General features: G+C 49.8%; 1 protein-coding gene across 2 annotated transcripts in view; it reads left to right on the plus strand.

Moving 5' to 3' along the window:
* The first annotated feature begins 14,771 nt into the window (after positions 1–14,771).
* WNT7A (Wnt family member 7A) overlaps positions 14,772–19,934 on the plus strand; it is a 40,129-nt gene continuing 34,966 nt past the window's right edge. For both annotated transcript variants that reach the window (XR_003920771.2, XM_029996288.2), the window contains exons 1-2: positions 14,772–15,616; positions 16,614–16,840. Coding sequence is in view for 1 of the 2 variants with exons in the window: in XM_029996288.2 (XP_029852148.1) it covers positions 15,546–15,616; positions 16,614–16,840 (298 nt within the window). In the remaining variant the exon portion in view is untranslated. The remainder of the gene's footprint in view (positions 15,617–16,613; positions 16,841–19,934) is intronic.

Genomic DNA, 19,934 nt, shown 5'->3' on the forward strand with positions numbered 1-19,934 from the left:
CAAACCACGTTTCTGATCTGCCTTTTTGGTGGTATCACTGGGTTTCGCTCAGCTTCTGTATCCTGAGAAGGAACCTGAGATTAGATAGCTACAAGTGTTGGGCAACATCTGCCTGCTACAAAATGTGGTGGTTTGCACCCAAACTGGGAAGCACAGGATGTATGCACAGACCCTGACAAGCAGGTTGGCAGGAAGAGCAGAGCCCAGGTCTCCTGAGTGGTAATCCTGCCTGTTGGGCATATTCCCTTCCCCATAGCCTCTGGGCCATGCAGAACTCATGTTAAAGCTTGCACAGGTTATATTTTTCATGTTCAGTAAAATTTGACTCAATTTGTGCCAAAAACTTTCAGGATTCTCCCTCCCCTGTCCCCCATGAGTTATGTTTCCTTGAAAAACCACAACCCTCTCTAAGTACCTTAGAAATGCACCATAAGCATTAAGCCAATGCTAGACAATAATAAATGAGGCAAAATTATATGCCAGGATGTGCTGGTGATAATGTTTTCCACTGAAGACAGGAGCAGTGAAATTTTCCAGCATAACAACAGAGGCACTGTTCCCCTCGCCCCGCGCAATACGCAAGTGAACTCTACCTTACCACCCCGCTCCTGTGCAGCCCTGCAAACCTTCACCCATCTGATAATGTCCCATAGGTGACACATGAAGCTGCCTGCATAGTGCACCGAGGTTGGCCAGCTCAGTGATGGCTGACCTTTAAATCCATCTTGTCTTGTCTGCGTGCCCAAGAGGAAATCACATGTGTGGCACGAGCCTGACCCAGAAATATTGCAGGGAGTAGGATATTTTGTGCGAATAAGGAAGGGCAGGGTCTGCAAGATGAATCACCGAAACAATAATTATCCTGAGGAAAAACCTTGGAGGGTGGATTAACTGTGATAACTGCCCTTTCAAGGTAACAACAATGTGAGCCGTCAGCTCTTCTCAACTGTGAGGAACAGAAAATGCTTTAGCACAAACCATAAAAATAAAAATTATGGAAGTTCGTAAGAAGAGATTGGCCAAGGAGGCATCCTTCACTTCCCAACTGCTCTGACTTCAGCCTGCAATTGTTATACAATCTGCCACAAGAATTGCTCCAAAAATTATTTTTAGCATACCAGTAGCTTTCAGTGAAAATAAATAAAGGGACAGACAGTTGCTATAAAGACAGGAAATAAACTTTAGAAACTCTTTAGCTTTTGGCTAAGCAGGGCAACTGAATTACACAGTTCCTGAGCATGATAGTCTCAGATAAGATGAACTCCAAATGATAGTTTCTTTTCTTTCCTCTGATCAGCTCAGTTATAACGTAACGGTCAGCGCTTTGTGATTGCTCCACACCTGGAGTGAACACCAAAGCCAGGAATCTCGGGGTGCTGCAGTCTCTGGTACACACTTCCCATGGTCTTATCAAATATGACCGTGATGTGCAGACATAGGGTTCGCAGCCGGCAGCTCCCTTAACAGTCTCTGTATGGCTATGCCTATTCCCTGTCCCCGGAGGCAGCCCCTCCTGGCCATAGCAGGTCCCCAGAGCCGTGTCCCCCTCCTTCCCCACCCAGGCCTGCTGGTGTGCCCACCCTGCTGCTTGGCTCAGGCATAGGAGCATCAGTGCCTCCTGAAGGAGTCGGATACTCGGCTTGCATGGCACTTAAACTGCTCAGAGGAGCTTCAAGCATCCCAGATACAGTCGGAGCCGTGATGGCAGCGAGGGAGACAGGACACGACCTTCCACCGGAGATGGGGAGAGGCTGCAGCACCTCCAGCCGCCGCAGAGCCACAGTGCGGGCAGCAGGGGCAGGCAGATAATGCCTGCCCAGGCAAACCATTGGTAATAACGATCTGCTGCTAATCAAACATTCGCTGCACTGAAGGAGGAAAAAGTAAAGCCTAATTTTGTCTCCCGAGTGAAACAATATTCAGATTTTTGTTAATGAGCCAACCTTGTGTTCAGCCTTGGCTACCTGAGCTAAAAGTTCCTAGCTACCATGTTGTCAAACAGAGCTGATCTCCCAGAGGAGAAAATATTTTGCTGCCTTTCAGTTTTTCAACCAGTTATCCCCCTCAAGTCTGCCTTGAATCAGAGCTGCCACAGCCCTTGTCTGTGCTTCGCCCTCATCCACCTCCTGGGCTGGCGAAAGCAGTGGCATTACTTCTGCAAACATTGCCCGGCAGGCACGTCTCGGGGCGAGGGCTGGCGCAAAAAACCCATCTGGGGTCACTCAAGCTCTGCACTGCACCTGAACAGAAAAGCTCATTGCAGTGACACCATTTGGGGTAAATAAACCAGAATTTGGAAGGCGAAACCACAGGCAATCTGTACTCTGCTTCAGAGGCAAAGGTTGCTGTATACGGAGCACGAGGCCTCATCTGCCCGTGCACGTTCCTCACCAGACACAGCAGAGGTTCTACCTTGCACGCAATCTGTGCTTACGAGGAATGCGCTGTCAAACTCACACCAGCCTACGCTGAGGAAAGGCTCTTCCTGCTCTTCTCTGAGACCAGCTGAATGGCTGCCAGCAGCAAACGAGGAGAGCCACGGAAAGCGAAACCGCACCGCCGAGGAGGAGAGAAAACCTGGAGAAGGTGCTTCTCAGGCACTGCTCTTCCACTCAGGTATTAAGGGCTCAGGCTTACAGTTACCACAAAATTCTTGCGCCGTTTGCAACAGAAAGCAAATTTGTGGAATAATTTTAATAATAAAATAAATAAAAGCATTTCCCTGTTCCAGTGTTATGTGGATGCCTTTCCATCTCACTGCTCCTGAACTATGAGAAAGAGTAAATACGGTGGTTGCAACTTACCATTACTAAAACTGTTAACAGTTTTATATACTTCTGCCACAACTTCCTTCTGAACTAGACAGCCAGCATCCTCTCATTGCTCCCCACAAGCCTTCCCTGAACATCTTGGATGTCTGTTGTCTGGACATGGGTCCATCAGCACTTAAAGGGTGGTCTGGGGGTAAGGTGAGGTCAAATTACTTAAACATCCTACTACTTTATTTGCTTGTTTAGCTGTACATGGAGTTCCCTTCTGACCACAGTAACATCCCTCCCCTCTGTTTTTAATTTAAGGTTTAACAAAATGATTTTCATATTTTTATGTCCCCGAAGCATAAAAAAACCCATCTTCAGCCACAGCCCTTCAGCTTGGACTCAGTCATTCCTCACTTAGTGACAGAATGAGAGTAAAACACGTTATCAATCTGAACAGATCAGTTTCCTTTCTGGTGGAGTTGTTTTCGGTGCACTGTGATGTGTATTACAAAAGCCACAGATATAAATGATCAACTGGAAGCTTGAATTAATTTTTCCTCATGTCTAAATTAGGAGAGTGAGTAATTGCTGCAGTAATCGCAAGCAGCCTGTTTATCAATGCCAGTGAATAATTGGCTATTAAACAATAGTGCACTTTGCCTTTGAAAATTCACAACACTCTAACAGGAAGCACACTGCCAGTTTTATATTAGCTTGATGATTGATGAGAGGAGTGGCAGGATTACAAACGCAGTTTGGGGAAAAGCTTTCTGACATGTCCCCCCCAAAAGCATCCCTATGCCTAAAGAGTTATCCTTGCTGCAAGGATAAGCACACAGTGGTCTTAGATTACAGCATCTGAAGTCACAGGGCCAAAATAGCACAAGCCTAATTCTGTAATCAATCACTTCTGATTGCAGGCAGCCAAAGAGTGTACCTAGAAACCACAGGCAGGAGCTGCCTGTTGTTTTCTGTTTTTGTACATGTGTCCGTCTGCCACCCGGCCATTGCTCTGACCTCACCCTTTGTTCATAGCTGCATCTGGCCCTGTTATCTTCCTTATGCCCTCCCATTTTCCATGCCAAGCCTATCCTCTTCCCACCATGCTCCTCATCCCTTCCTTTAACAGCTCTGGATCGAGTCCCTGTCCTCCCAGCATACCACCCTCTCCACCCAGCTGCACTGACCCCTCACCTCCACCTGCTTTTCAGTGCCACCACTGCATTTCTTTCCCCCCCCGGCTGTTGCGGGGCTAGGCGTGCTCATCCCAGGCACCCACAGCTCCTCCAGCTCTCAGGACCTCACCTGTGCTCTCTTCCTCTTCTGGGCATCTTCCTTTCTCTGAGCTTCCTGGATCAGGAGCAGACATGGTGCAAATGGTTGGGGATCCTGCCTGTTCATGCTGCTTCCAAAGCTCTTTCTCCTCCTCCCAGATTCCCACATCCACTCTTGGTTGTGTCAGGTTCTGACGTGACAACCCAACCAGTTTCTTGCATTGGCATCTCTGTATCCTTGTGCCTTCAGTTGATCTCCAGCTCTTGTTTGACTCTCTCAGTCACTCTGAAATAGTTAATCTGCTATGTTTTTCACCTAGCACTGCTCTTCCTCACCTCTCCAGTGTGCAAATTCCCCCTCTGGTCACTGCTCATCCAGATAATTCAATTAGTTTTTCTTTCCTCCTCTGTTTGCAGACCTCTCCTCCCTGTCCTTTTCTCAATTTGAAAATTGCTCATTTGCTTTCAAGCTTCATTTCAGTCCAGTCTAGACTGCCTTCCCAGAGTCTGGCCTACTGACTTCATTTCACTCCCCGCCTCCCCCCCCCCCAAAGCTATTAACACAGCAGCAAATTCATTCTCTCTACCTCTTCGTACCAACTAAGCAGCTGTAAGATCCAGCTGAACCTGAAGAAGTGTATCTGCAACTCTGGCTGATGCAACTTCTCACTTCTCAACCACTTTCTTCTCCTGGCTTCCCTGTTCTCCCAGGAAATATGAGCTGGCTGGTTTTCCTCATCTCTGTGGTAGGGCACTGGTCTGTTCTCCCTTCCAACAGCATGTCCATGCCATCTCAGTTTCTTTCATCACTTTTAATTCTAATTATCCTTAAGTCTCCCCATTTAACCTTGAATTCTGCAATTTCCTCTTCACTAACATCCTTCAGCATCCCCTTTCTTTAAGATGTACCAGAAGGTCCTTGATTTCCCTCTTGTCCTTCCAGACACTATTCCATCCTATAACTCATTAGTGTTTATAGTATCCTCCAACAGTTTCTGCGCCTCACATCTTACTAAAACTTCTCTGGTTGAGGTCTCTCGTATCTTCTTCTTACCAAGATTTCAGTCAGACTCTTCCTCTTTATCTTTCTTCATTTACTTTTAGCACTGTCGATGACAGTCTTCTTGAGATCTTGTTCTCTGGATTCAGCACCCCTCATTCTCTGCCTTCCTTCACTCATTCAGCATGTTTGCCAAGTAGTCGTCTTCACCAGCCTTGAACAGGTCTTGGTTTCTTTTCTCCTACCATCTCATTTCCAGGAGAAAAACACCCACAAACCAAAACAAAATACCCAGACTCATCTCCATGCACAAACTCAGTGACCACCTCTGCAGAGATACCTCCTGTTTTACTGCTCAGCTCCAGACCTGTCCCTTCTCTCCAAATATAAAGTAAATAATAAAAATAAAAGATCTTTCTGTAAGGTGATCTCTTATTTAGATATACTTTTAACTCAGGTTCTTCCTGGCTAAAGCAAAGCTCCTGCCCGTGCCTCCATATAACCCCACTTTCCTTCATTACTGACAGTATGACTACGTGTGTCAGTCACCCAGCAACTCATCATGGCCTCTGATCTCTCTCCTAATGCCCAGTTTATGAATCCTCTCCTCCAAATGAGGTTTAATTCTCTTGATGTTTTCCTGCATTGGTTTCTAAGAACTGACAGCCTTTCCCAATGATCCCCTCATTTGAACACTCACCATCTGACATCGTGATTAGACTGCCAGTTTTACTCTTGCCTTGCTCACAGCAATCCAGCACTCTGCTGCAGAGTTAGTTTGTCATTGGCATTTTGACATATACTTCTCCTTTTGCATCCCTCTTCTGACACCTCCTCTTTAGCATCAGGCATAAGTCACTTGACTTTGCTTTCAAGGCCCTTCACAACATACTGTCGTTCACTAATAAGAAGCCGCTTTATGGCTGGTCCACTGCAATGGTCTTTATCCCTCACTATTGTATTTCTAAGGAAGCATCTTTCTTCTTCCTGGGTGCTGAATTCCTGCTTAGATCTCCCTATGAATACTTGCAAAAGCACTTCACTCTTCTCCTACAGCCACAGCAGCCGCTCAGCAGGCTGATGAGCATGGTTTCCTTTTCACTCTCGTGTCTTCCACCCTCATCTTCTACATACATAATAATGTTTTTTGGAGATGGGAACCTTTTTCTTCTGCATTTGTAGATGATCCTGCAGAAGGGCAACCTACTGAATAGATAGGTCTATATCACTATCAAGAAGCCCTGGCTTGCAAAGCACAACAATTGGTGGATGATGGAATTATCAGTGTCTTCTCCTACCACACCTGCATTATCAAACATACAAATCCTCCCAGGGATCCTTTCAGTCTGTGCCCTCTGCTCAGTTCGAGTACAATGCTGACACCTTTCAAATGGCCCTTACTCTCTGGTCAACAAGAAAATAATTGCACAGGAGCACAGACTTCCGAGATGTCTAAAGGGTTTGTGTGTGCACTTACATACCCCATGGCCATGGCTCCCAATGCTTCCCAGGAATACTCCAGGAAAGGCTGAATTTCTTGCTGTCTTTCCCTTCTGGTGAGCGGCACAGCAAACTCCCTTACTGACAAGAGCACTCAGTGAAACCAGACCAGCTAGAACATGGCTGGAAAGCCATTTTAACCTGAACCACACGTTAAAGTTCATGTCTGAAAGTCCCTCCTGGCTCAGAGAGCAGACACCACGTATCTATCTCGCTTATCCTCTGTGACTATATGACAGTCTTGGACCAACACATGAAGCTTATTAGAAAAATTAACAATTTTGGCAGATGGACACTGGAACCAATAATTAAACCGCTGAGTGTCCTCACCTGGCCGTCAGAGCTATGACCTCACCTCTAGTTCCAGCCTCGGTGACATCGGAGTGGCCGCACAGGAGCTGCGGCAGGAGGGCAGGGCAGCGTTGCTAATGCAGCGTAAAGAAACTTTAGTTTCCTAATGCCGAGTCTGTTCATCTGGCTTAAGCCAGCAAACTCTGCTGAAGCCAGTGAGGCCAGAACACCCCACGACCACCAAAACCCTGGCCCAGACCCCCCCCAGACAATCCCTAGACCTTGTGGCCTGGTACTGATTTGCCTCCATGTTACATCTTCTCAACTGTACAAAGTACATGCTAGGACTCGATCACATCGTCTTCTGTATTGCTAGACCCCCAACAGTTTACAACTATATGTTTAATACCTTTAATTTATTAACTCCACAACTGCTGCTTGGAAATGTATGACTGGAGGGCTGTGTGGCTCACTCTGAAGACATTACCAGGCCCATGGTAAACAGATGTGCTTTAAGTGTCTGTACAAGCAACCTTTCCAAAAACATGAATTATCTTAGTCAAGCGTTTTCCATGAACGCATTTTTGACAGATCAGTTAATATTGTTTACATAATTTTAAACTAAATATTGACTGCAAGCCTATTTTGCCTTACATCTTGACATAAAATATATCTCTGTGTAGGTAGATAGGGAAAAGTTCCTGGCTTTGCAAGCAGATAGGAAATTATTTATAAGAGCCCTGATATCTGCAATCCAATACCCTTTCCTAGGGTTCACAGAATTCCCCCAAAGCTCTCCTATTAGCAAAGGCTGTTTGAACAAACTTGGCTGGAAACCAAAATCTAGTTCAGTACTTTTCCTTTTTTTTTTTTTTTTTTTTTTTTTTTTTACCTGCTGTGCTATTTTAAGACCAGTTTTATGGTTACAGTTTAGGCAATGGCTAAAATGGAAGGGAAAAAAAAGACAATATTTCATAAAGTCTATGTGCCTTGCTCATAACTCTCACACCATGGCATTACTGTGGCCTTATGCATTTCTAGTGACACCACGACATCAGCCTTGTAAAAGTGTGTCTCAAATCTTTGTATAGAGGAAAAAAGGGAAGCTTCATTTTGGAAAAAGGCAGGTTTGGAGTTCTATCCTTTTAACTCTAGCTGTAATTTTAGTGATATTAATCTTATCAATAGTAGTAATAGTCTCAAAATGACTTCTGCTGATTGTCATATTTGTAAATATGTGTTAGTCCAAGGTCAATCTTCATCAGAACAAAAAGTAGACCTGTGTCTTCCTGTGCCTTCCTCCCCATCATTCCACTTTCTCCACCCTTTCTCTCCTTCCTGCCATGAACATGAGTTTGCTTCCCCTGATCTCCACATGATTTCCTCATGCTATTTGTTACCCCTTCCCATACACAATTTTGTGACTCCGCCCTGCACACATTCAGGGAATAGACAACACCCTTGTTGTCCACGCTGCTGCTCTCCACCCAGCCACACAAGCTATCTGCTTTGCACATCACCACGCTCACAGTCAGTTTGTCCAACAAAGAGCTCGTGTTGCAGCGACCAGTGTCAAGCACAGCTCCGCTTCATCCTTCCCACTCACTGCCCCCGTGCTGCGAGCAACCGTCAAGAGTTCAGCATGTTCTGTGGCAAATCACTGGTACCCAGAATGTTGGTCACCAGAAGATACACCAGCAGGACTTCTGTATTCAAGACCAGCCGGCCACGGCTAGCGAAGACGCACGTTTCACATCCCGTTTTGCAACGCAGCTCTCTTTCCTCCATGCGTGCTATTGCCTACTCCATCTCTCTGTCGGTATGGGGAGAATCTGATGGCTTTGGAAATACCTTCTTTTAACAGCATCTCTAGCGCTCTGGTTCTTACACTGCCTGGAAGACTGTGTCATATTTGCTGGATCAGATCCATGGTGTTTAAGACCTTTCTTTGGCAACAAATAATCTGCTTTGACAGTTCATCTTTTCACCTCTGTGTCCATTAATAAATGCATAAAGGAAATGTCAGGGCTTGTTTTTTTGGTGTGGTTTTTTTTTTCCCCCCAAAAAAAGGCAAAAATAGTATTTGCCGAAGTGCATGTTGTGATAACTAAGGAATATTATTTTTTTCAAATGCAATGTATTCCCCAGTGTGTTTGTAACGAGTAACTTGTTATGGGGAAGAATCAGAAAAGTCTCCCAAAGAAACTCTGCAGGAAAAAAAAAAAGAAAAAAAAAACCTGGATGAGCAGCATCCCTGTGAACAAGTAGCTGTGTTTATACCAGTCAGAGGACAAAAGGTGAAAAGAGAAAAAAATGAGCCATTGTAGAACTGGAGGTCTCTATGTGATGTGCAGCGGGCACCTGGTGACACTTGCACATTGCTTGAGGGCATAGGAGATGCAGACTAGCGGGAATTCATGTACTTGGCTCAGAATGACTGACAAAAAGAGGTCTGTCTCTCCAAATCACCCAAACAGAGCAACTCTTTCCTTTCCCCAAATCCTCTACCAATTTCTGGTCATCCATCTCCCTCCTCATCTAGCTCCTATAACACTGAGCCCATCAGTTACTAATGAGATGAAGTTGCAGGTAATTACCTCCCCGATACTTGTGCTTGCCTAAACTACTTCTGCCTGCTGGCTTGCACTAATTGCTGAGGTCACCACCTGCCTGGCTTGGATGGGGCCCACCTGGAGCAGACCTCAGCGGGACCTGGGGGTCTGAGCTTCCCTCTCAAAGGGTGTAAAACCTCCTCGGGGTTCCTCAGACCCCTGCCCTGAGCTTGCCAGATACCTGTTCGCATCACCAAGCCATTTGATCACAAGGCGATTGACCACAACAAGGCACGTGTCGCCTTTTTATTGCCGCAAGGGTGCAAAACCAGGCCAGACTTGCTCTGGAGAGCTGCCGCGGTCCGGCGGCGCGGCCAGCCCCGTCAGGCAGGGAAGGCGGCTCTCGCCCTTCCTGAGCTCTGACCCACCGCAGCTCCTTACGTAATTCACTCCTTGCAGAGAGAAACCCTGCAGAGGGCTATTTATTGCTCGTTTCGCAGTCCCATGAATACATCTGTAAACTGAGAAGTTACTGTGGTTGCTGATGATATGCTGTATTGCAGGAGTGGGCCAAGAAGAGCCCAGGAAATTAACTGGCTTTGCGAATGTTGTTTGTTTATTTATTGTATTTTTTTAAGCACCCTTTTAGGAGGTAGGAGATTCTTAATACAGGGAGCATCGGTATATTAACCTCACATTTTTTGCTGCTGAAAGGGCTCTCTAGTCTGACTTCTACCAGGAGATGTTTTGACAACAAAACAGTGCGGCTATGATTAGTCTGATAAAAGGGAGCCAGAGTTGGAGTATTGATGGTATGTGCATCTAGGATCTAGTTACAAAATGGGCTTTTAACCACTCTCTCCCTTGTGAATTCATGTTATCAGAGGCCATCTTAAAAAAAAAAACCAACAAAAAAGACAGACAACCTTTCTTTTTCATCTTACGTGGGTACATTCTTGTATTTCTTTATGCTTATGAAAAATGAGACATTAATAACCTTGACCATCACCACACACTGAGCAGACAGGCACTGTGCAAACTTCCTTACTTAGCTTCACTAACCCATGCCAGTGCAGAAACCAGCAGTTTCGTAGGAGTGAATCTCCTACGAAAAGGAGAAGCAGCAGTGAATCTCTTGAACTGGAGGGAACTATTGGATCCAGTTGTGGTTTTGTGAGGGGAGTGCAGAAGGATTGTATTGAGACCAACAGACTTCTCAAGCTTCTTTTTTTGATCCAATTTATTTTGAGAGTACATTTTCAGAGCTGATTAGCCAGCGTACTAAATCATTGCACTGCCTAACCCCCAAAAGCAACCCTGACAAACAATTAACAATAGAAACACCATTGTGGCAACAAGTGATGGATGGCTCAAGGGTGTAGCTTGGGCCTACTCTTTGTTCAGAAGAAAGCTGCTGCTGCTAAATAAAGACATGGGTAGTAAAAGGTGAGAGCGAACAGATCATATCTGGAATAAAACTATTCGCTCTGCTTGAGGGTAAGTTTCCTCATAGCAGTGAGCATCTCAGGAGAGACAGGCAAGCGCCGTGGCTCAGAGCGGGCTACAAGTCAGAAACTGCCATGCACCAACCCTCCTTCTGCCATAGCCTGGGATGAAACAGTCTCTCAAGGGTTCTCCTCTTCCACTGTGGGCAAAATACGGCGTCTGCTGGCCTGCAGGCTGGGCGGTGGGGTGGGCTGACTGTTCTCTCCCAGGATACACACACGAGACTCGTACATAGGACCCTGTAATTTCAGGCCGGCGGAGACCCTCTGCCTCGCTCTGGCCTCCCACATTCTCCGGAGCTCCGCTGTGAATGCCCGGTGGGGTATCCCGGTCTGTCTGCCAGCCCGCGCCAAGCAAGAGCTGCATCCCGGTCCGGCCAGGCTGCCTGACGTCTGCTCGAAGGGCTGCTGACCACACACCGGGTGCGTTCCCCAGGAGCAGGGTGAGCCTGACTCTCCCAGCTGCCTCGGACTCTCTCTTGCAGAGTCAGACCAACGTGCCTGCCGCTTTCGGACGGTGCGGACCACTGCGCTTCACGAAGTAGCAAGACCTGCCTCGTAAGTTCCTGCAAAGAGACCGCAGAGTTCTTCCAAGTGAAGAATCCAGAGAGCTGTATTTCTACCTGCAGACATCTTCTTATGAACCAGGAGCTCTGGGATTTCTCTTTAACCCTTTTAAGACCATGGTTTCGAGTTCATTTCTATTGCCACGGGCAACCTCCCGATTCCTACTTTTCTGTCATTAATTTCTAATCGTTGTTCCACGTTTTGTGTTAATTTGCCAATTTGCCTAAAACTGATTGCTGTACTCTGTTAAGAGAAACAGAATAATTTATCATAATGCCTCATATTGATTTTATTATGCAGCAGATTAGAAAGTAATAAATACGTAGCGTAAAAAAGGAAGCTGGATATATATGCACTGTAAAACAGGTGGTAGGTAAAGATTACTTACTATAGACCACTGGAAAGACCACATGGTTGGAAGGACCATTTAAGGTCTACAACATTATTTTAAACGGTGATTAAAATGTTTGAGAAACTTTGCCAAACAAGACAAACCGCCCTTCTGTAATCTGCACAGGAATGTTATTTTATGTATGCTTCACATGCGCACGCACACATGCACACAGGCTCACATGTATCTAGGTCACAATTTTTTTAGGAACAGGGTAAGAGAAAGTCATTGATTGGTCCAGTAAATTATTTATCTTCATTTTCTGAGGAGGCTTTGCCATTTTCCGCTCTTACTGAACCCTGAGAAAACAATTTGCTCAGCCTTGACCTATCCCACCCCCCTGTGCTGTGTTTAAACGGATGACTTGCTGAGGTTGAATTAGGCAAAATATCTCTAGCTTCAGCATCAGAAATAAAAAAAAAAAGCACAAATGAAGCCTAAAGAGCTCCTAGACCATGCTTATGTGCCAGATCACCATAGCGGGCAACACGGACCGAAACTCTGAAGCAAATTTAAAATGCCCTCCCCATTATTTTAGTGTTCAGAGGTTCACTTTGGGGGTAGATTTGTTCTTTGGAAAGCGGGTTTAGTTTCAGGATGAGACTCCTGAGACTTTTTGCGCCCATTTCTTCTCAAGGGCTATTGAACCAGCGTGACCAATTGTACTAAGAGGAGCAAAAAAAGCAACAACCCCCACCTCCACCGTGTGTCCCCGAGTCCTCTTCAGCAGCAGCACTATTGCTCATCTGCAGTATTTTGGTGGCTGTTTTGGATGGCCCTAGCCCTTAGAAGCCCACGTGGTGGATCAGGACATCATTGTGCTGAGCTATATACAGACCAAAAAATAAAAACCTTCATTCACAAATCCGCACAGGCAAAATACATGCTTTAGTGACTGGCTGCAATGACAGGGCACGTTCTGACACTTGGAAAAATTCTGCTTGATGTGCGAAGAGGGCAGTGCGCTGAGCACATCCACATTTCCTCACAGAACTGATAAAACTTATGTTACACTACTGCTTCATGCAGGACCACGCCACCTTGCCTAAACCACTGGCCTGTATACCTCACAGGAGCTAGGTGAGCAGCTCTGTACGTGTTGCTGTAGGAGCGCGTTGTGTGCAGGGTACGCCAGTTCTCCAAAACCCTCTGGTGTCACACTCCTGTGCCCATCGCCGCCTCGCACACGCAGCCGGCACCGGTGCCGGTGCACAGCGCAAGGTGCCTGTCCCAGCAGGATAGCTGGGGCTGGGCTCACTTCTAGCATCAACACAGTACGTTTCTTGCCGATCTAAGGCGATGATAGACGAACACAAATTGGAATAATGCCTTTCTGCCTATCTCTTACTAGCGCTTTCCTTTTCTGGGGGGGTTTCCCTCCCTCCGAAAGAGGACGTGCGCTAAGCCTTGAACTTACTTCCCATTAAAATACGCTGCCTTATATTCGTACGGGCAGGCTGTGCGCTCTGGCCTGGGCGCGCTCCAAGGGCTAGGCGCCCGCTTTATTGCACTCGAGGCCGCAAAAACCTTGGGGCAGCAGCTCCCACCGCCCCAAAACGCCCCGCAGGTGCCGGGGCTGCCCGCCCTGCCCGCTCTGCCCGCCCCGCCCGCCCTGCCCGCTCTGCCCGCCCTGCCCGCTCTGCCCGCCCGCGCCGGGTTGCGTCTGCTGCCCCCGCCGCGGCCGCCAGGGGGCGCTCTGACAAAGAGTTTGCGGGCCGGGCCGGGCTCTGCCCGCGGGGCTCGGGGCGCCGATTCACCCCCCCCCCCCCGGCCCCGGCCCCCCCCCCAAATTTCGTGTCGTTCTCCACGCAGGGGCCTGGGCCCGGCCGGCCGGTCGCTGGCTCCGGCTGCCCGTGGGAAGGACGGCCCGGCCCGCCGTGGGAGGCTGCCGGGCGTAAAGGTGATGCGAAAGCATCCGCTGGACCGGGAAACACTGAGCGACGGAGAGGGTGGGGGGGCGGCGGGGGAGCCCCCTCCCTGCCCCGGGCACTCAGCAGGGACAGCCTTGGCGGGGCTGCCGCCCACCCGCGCTCGGACCCCCCCCCCCCCCCCCTTCTGGAGCGGTTCGGGGGAGCGGCGGGGCCGTGCGGGCGAGCCGGCGGGGTCGGGCCGCCGCTCCGCTGGCTGCCCCGCCGGAGGGGCTTCAAAACGGCTTCCAGGAGGGGTCCTGAGGTCCCGCCGCCGTTGTTTTGTTTGCAGAAGAACCCTATCAGCAGAACAATTCCCGCACCACACCCCTGTTATCATTTAGGTAACCTCCCTGTTTGAAATATTTTAAGTGGACAATAAAATAGTCACCATATCCGTGTAAATTCCCGCAACGAGAAGCCGGGATACTCCTCTCGGCCGGGCCGGCCCCCCCCCCGCCCCCCCCGCGGCAGGAAGGCGGCTCTGCGGAGCGCCCCGGCAGCCGCGGCTTCCCCCGTGGGCTCGGACCCGGCGCGACCAAGTCCCGCAGACACCTGATGTGAGCCCGCTGCCACGCAGGGGGCCCGGCGGGCCAGCCGGCTGCGAGTGGCTAAGCGTCCCTCTTTTTGTCGTTACAAGGATCAATCAAAAAAAAAAAAAAAGCGGAGAGGGCACTGCGGGTACACGGGCGGGGCGTTCGGGCTACACGGGGCTTTCTCTTTGCCCGCGGGTGGGTGGGGGGCGGCCACCCCTCCGTACCTGCCGGTACCGCCTAACCCGCCCCGGTGCGGGGCAGAGCGGCGCTCCCGGCCGCGCCGCCGGGGATGCTTTTGGGCTGCCCGGGGCTCGCCCCGCCGCGCCGGTTCATCTCGGCTCGGAAACCGGGAGGGAGAGTAGCAGCACGTTACACGCGGGGAGGCAGAGCGAGGGGAGGAGCGTCGGGGGGCCGGGGCGAACGCATAAAACCAGCCCCAGGTGCTCGGCAGCCCCGGCGAACGGGCGGCGATCGCGGAGTAAAAACTTCAGCCCCCCCCCCCCCCCGCCCCCGCCCCGACTCCCCGGTGCCGGCCGGCGCGGAGCAGCGCGGGGTGCGGGCCGAGCGCGGCGGCCCCATGCCGCCCGGCGGGCCGGGGCCAGCCCCGGGGGCGCCCCCCGGTGAGACCCCCCGGAGCCCCTGCCGCTTTCCCCCGGGCCGTGCCCGCAGGAGGAGCCGCGCTCTCCGCCCCAGGAGGATCGCTGTGAGCCTCCTTGCAGGCAGGTGATCCGTCTGCCATTTCTGGTTACCCTTCTTCCCACCTCCCCCGCCTTTCTTCCCCCCCCGGCTGGACAACTCCCTCCTTTGGAGAACACGCCCAAGTAGCTGAAGAAGAGAGAAAGGGAGGAAAAAAAAAAAAAGGAAAAAAAAAAAACAACCAACAAACGGGGGAGAGAGAGGGAGATAGCGAACATTGAACCTGGGGGGAGCGCCCGGAGCCTCTGGCGCTCAGGAGGATCCCGCAGCCCATACATTGCCGGCAATAAAGCGCTACGTGTGACAGGCATACAAATCCGGGATAGAGGGAAAAGAGAGCGAGAGGGGCAGACGGACAGCCAGAGCGGAGAGCCCCGGGAGAGGGACATGGTGAGTGCCTGCGGGGGCTCGCCAGCGCGCAGCGGCGGGCGGCGCGGGGCGCGGCGGGGGCTGCCCCTCTCGGCCGCGCTGCCGTGACCCGCGGCTGCTCCGCCAGAAACGGCCCCGGGCCGGGAGCGTGGCAGGCATCGTTTCGCACGTTGGGCTGAGACACGGCAAGCCAGGAATATGAACAGGAAAACAAGGCGCTGGATCTTCCACATCTTCCTGAGCCTGGGGATCGTGTATATCAAGATCGGGTAAGTAACTTTTTTTTTTTTTTTTTTTTTTTTGTGTCTTTCTTTTATAACAATTGCGCTCTCTCTCGCTCTCAGCCGAACCTGCCCAGACCTGTTACTATTTAACTCGGGAAGGCTCAAAAAAAAAGAAAAAAAAAAAAAGAAGATGATGGTGGTGGGTGATCACGATTATTTCTTAAGGGACAGGTAGAGCTGTCCCCACACCGTGGAGCGACCCTCGGGGGCGCAGCCTCCAGCGGGGCGAGGTGGCGGCCCCGGCGATGTCCGGAGCCGCGAAGGGCCGGGCGGCGGCCCCTGCCGCCGGGGGGCACCCGGGGGATCACCACCACCACCACCACCACCCCCCCCCCCCCCCGGGCAGCCGGCCCTTCTCCGCCCCCGGACCTGCGGTGCCCCGCCGGCAGTGCTCGCCCCCGCCCGGCTCCCGCAGCTACCTGCCGCCGCCTGCAGCTCGGGGCGGGCCTCCGCCTCCCCGCACGGCAATCCCTCGGCGGCTGCAGCCGGAGGAGACGCCGCCGCCCGCACCGAGCGGGGAAGAGGGCGGCGGGCGGCTCTCCGCTCCCGCAGCATCCCCGGCCCGGCCCGAGCCGCCGCGGCGCTGCCCGTCCAGGTGCGCCGGGCTGCGGGGGTGGGGGGGAGGCGGCGCAGCCCCGGGGCAGAGAGCTCGGGTTATCCCCCTTGCCTCCCTCCGAGTCTTCAACGGGAGAGGGAAAACCCTCCCGGGCCGCTGCCGTGCGTGGCCCGGACACGCAACGCCGCTGCATGCGCTTTAATTTACGAACGAGGAAGTCGGGTCCCGTTTCGGCAGGAGCCCACGTGTTCCTTATCTCTGCTTTGGCTCTGGAGAGAGGGAGAGGGAAGCGACGGGGGGAAAAGGCGTGTGTTTTCCGGGGGCACCTGCCAAAGCCGGGTCCCGCAGCGCGGGAAGGCGGCGGGGTGCTGCGTCCGCCCGCGGGACCAGCCTCCCCCCAGCCGCCCCGGTGTCTTGTCGTTGCAGGGGTTTTTCCTCTGTGGTGGCCCTGGGAGCCAGCATCATCTGCAACAAGATCCCGGGTCTCGCCCCCCGGCAGCGGGCGATCTGCCAGAGCAGGCCCGACGCTATTATCGTCATCGGGGAAGGGTCCCAGATGGGCATCAACGAGTGCCAGTTCCAGTTTCGCAACGGGCGCTGGAACTGCTCAGCCCTGGGAGAGAGGACCGTCTTCGGGAAGGAGCTGAAAGTGGGTACGTTGCCTCTCTGCTCGCTACTGACCGGCCCCCACCCGCACGACACCAAAGGGGGGGCACACGGGGAGTCTCACGGGGCAACCGCTGTTGGCGCTGAGAAAGACTGGCTAGCTTGCATAGCTTGTGCCGGCCAGGGCAGGACCGTCGCCTTCAGCGAGTTCACCTGGACGCTGTGGCTGCTGTAACCAACATGACTGGCATCCGTGCTTCCTCCTCGCAGGGTACCTGCCGTGGTCCTTGCCGCGTTCAGGAAAGCACTTCCCCGTGCGTTAGCTTCCACCGCAGTCCTGCTCCCACAAATCCTTTCTGAAAGGTTTTCCGTTTGTGTGCTCCGGACAGCAGACTTATTGGTGTACTTAAGGATGTGAAAAAGGTGTTTGGTTCTGGTTACAGGTAGTGATCAGAGACTGAATGCTGAGTGGGCTTAGAATGACGCTTCTGGGGTGCAGGCACCTAGTGATACTGGCCTGATGTTCGTACCCCTTGGGACTAAGATCCAGCAATCAGTCTCATTATTAGAGATTTCCACCACATAGAACAGTTAGTTATTCTAGAGCAACTACACCTAGTGCCCTCTCTCTCACCAGCAAGAATGGCTGTGTTCTGGTTTGAGATGTCAGAGCATTTACAAAAACCGTTCCCGTCAACAGGCAGAAGATCCCATTTCCAGTTTCCTTTTTTTTTCAGTTATCGCAACAGTACAAAACACATCAAAATTCTTAACTAAAGCAGCATTTATAATGACAAACACAAATACCTGGGGAAACAGAGCTGAGGTTAACCCTGTGCTGCAAAACACATTGTAGTGGAGCTTATTCAGTGTTTGTTGATTCCACAGCACTTAAGATACAAAGACTGAGGAAAAGTGTTTTCCAAATACAGGTATAGCCATTTTTAGAGCCATTACTGAAAGCTAATCACTCGCAGTACGGCAGTCCGCATCCAGAAGTTGAAGTTGGGATCTATGGTTTCCAGCCTTGAGGCCTTTGTGCCTCCTCCCCACCCAAAATGTAGATGCAAAAACTGAAAACCCATCAAACAATGCTTAGCGTGACAGAAAACATGGATATTTAATGAGAATGGAAGAAGTGACTGAGAACAGAAGCTAGAAGAGCCCCAAGCAGTCATACAGGAGCTGTGCCCTGGCTTCTAGCTTGCTGGGAAACCCTCTGGACTGGACTGGCTCCAGGCACCGTTTAGTCATATACGGACAGGATACGTCCCTAGTACCTCATTCCTTGCATTCTCATGAAACGCAGAGATACAGCCTTGCCACTCTGCTGTGGAACTCCTGAGAACGCCTGGCATTAACTGAACATATATTTTATCACATGTGTGCACGTCAATGTGCGTATTTTCCAAAACTTAGAGATATTTAAGGAAAGAACAGAAAGAGAACAAGACGACTAAATTTGAAAGCCCCGTGTGAGTTACCAATCCTTCAACACCTTTGATAATCAGAGTGAGTCAAGTAGGGAATGTAAAAATCATCCTGCACGACATTGTGAAACATCTGAAAATGGACCATTTATTCAGATTAGCTCATTGTTTCTATTCCTTGAGCTGAGCTGTTCCTGTCAGTGATCCATGCAAGTGTTTGCCACTTATGTCAGTGAAGAGTCCATTTGGATGGCTGACAGGTTTGGGCTCATTTAGTCTAAGAGTAACATTTCCTTAAACAGAAAATGTGAGAAGGATTTCTTCTTCTCCAACAAATCATAAAACTGCAGAGTTATTGTGGTCTATTGTATAAACATGCACTCAGTTCCTCCCCCCCTCCCAAAATTGAATTATTTAGCTAGCGGGTTATATTTAGGTCCTTTTAAAGAAAGTCAATATTAAAGGAAGTAGACTTTGATCTGTCTTTGAGGTGATAACTCTTAATACGTTCTATCTATCCATTACGAGGCTAAGATGGATAGGGCAAATTCATCGTTGGTTTCGGAACACAGTCAAGTGTTGAATGGCATCCAAATTATAAAACTCATTTAAAGAATAACCAAAAACTTCAAATTTAAACAGGTTATACATTTATAGTTGAAAATTAATTTGGATAAAAATTATGCAGGTTTGAAACCTGCAATGTTGAATTTTACTTGCACACAAGACATGCACGGTGTCTCAAGGATAAAAATACTTAGGCTCTCAAACACCATGAAATATTATAACGTAACCACTCCTGCTCAGGTTGTCTCCTTGTTCTTCCGCTTTTTCCCTATCAGCATGTATAGAAACCTAGAATATCTGACACAGCTCATCTTTCTACGGCTGTAAGGAAAAAGTATCTCTTCCCTACATTTCTCTCTCTTTCCCTAATATCTCTGTGTTGGGGTGTGCTCTAGGTTACCATTCAGAGAAATAAAGGCTAATATTTCGCTCTGGTTAAAAAGGGTAAAACCTTTTGCCATAAAGCCCTAAGTCAAATTTGGTGCCCACAGACAGGAGGAGATCAGGCCTGTGTGCCTTACCCTAAACAGGGAGGAGAGAGAGATGTGTGACACAAAGGACTGTATACCCTATAGGACGTTTTTTAAGGTTACTGTGCACAGGAACAATCCAGGTTAACATTAGGGCAAAGATACTGCACCCTTGTAGCTTTTTTAATTAGCAGCAACAGCTCTAGATTCTCAGTTCTTTGACATGGGGTGTATTACAAAATACTATTCCAACAGCGACTAGTACATTAGTACCTTTTATAGTATTCAAAGGCTGATTATATTTCTCGGCCAATTGCATCCTTAAAGTTATTACCTCAGAAGTACACGGGGCACCTTTGTCTTGCCGCTTGCAATAAAGTCAGTGGGCCACACATGACCTCATTCTGCTTTCTCGATTAGAGGCTTCGCTCTGCCTCTGGAGTGGCACTGATGTACTTGCTCTATGATTAGGATATGACTTCAGAATGACAGTAATGTGGCTCGCCTTGCCACTGCACTGCCGAACGTGTGCAGCGAGTGAAGTCTAATATCAATTTGGGAGGATGTGCTTAAGTAACTCTTATGCTAATAGGATTTGCGTGTGTTAGTCCATACAAATAAGTTCCCTTGGATACCACAGATTCTTGTGAACTATTTCCCAACCCATGGTTTTG

Source organism: Aquila chrysaetos, chromosome 20 (assembly GCF_900496995.4).
Source record: "Aquila chrysaetos chrysaetos chromosome 20, bAquChr1.4, whole genome shotgun sequence".
NCBI lineage: Eukaryota > Metazoa > Chordata > Aves > Accipitriformes > Accipitridae > Aquila > Aquila chrysaetos.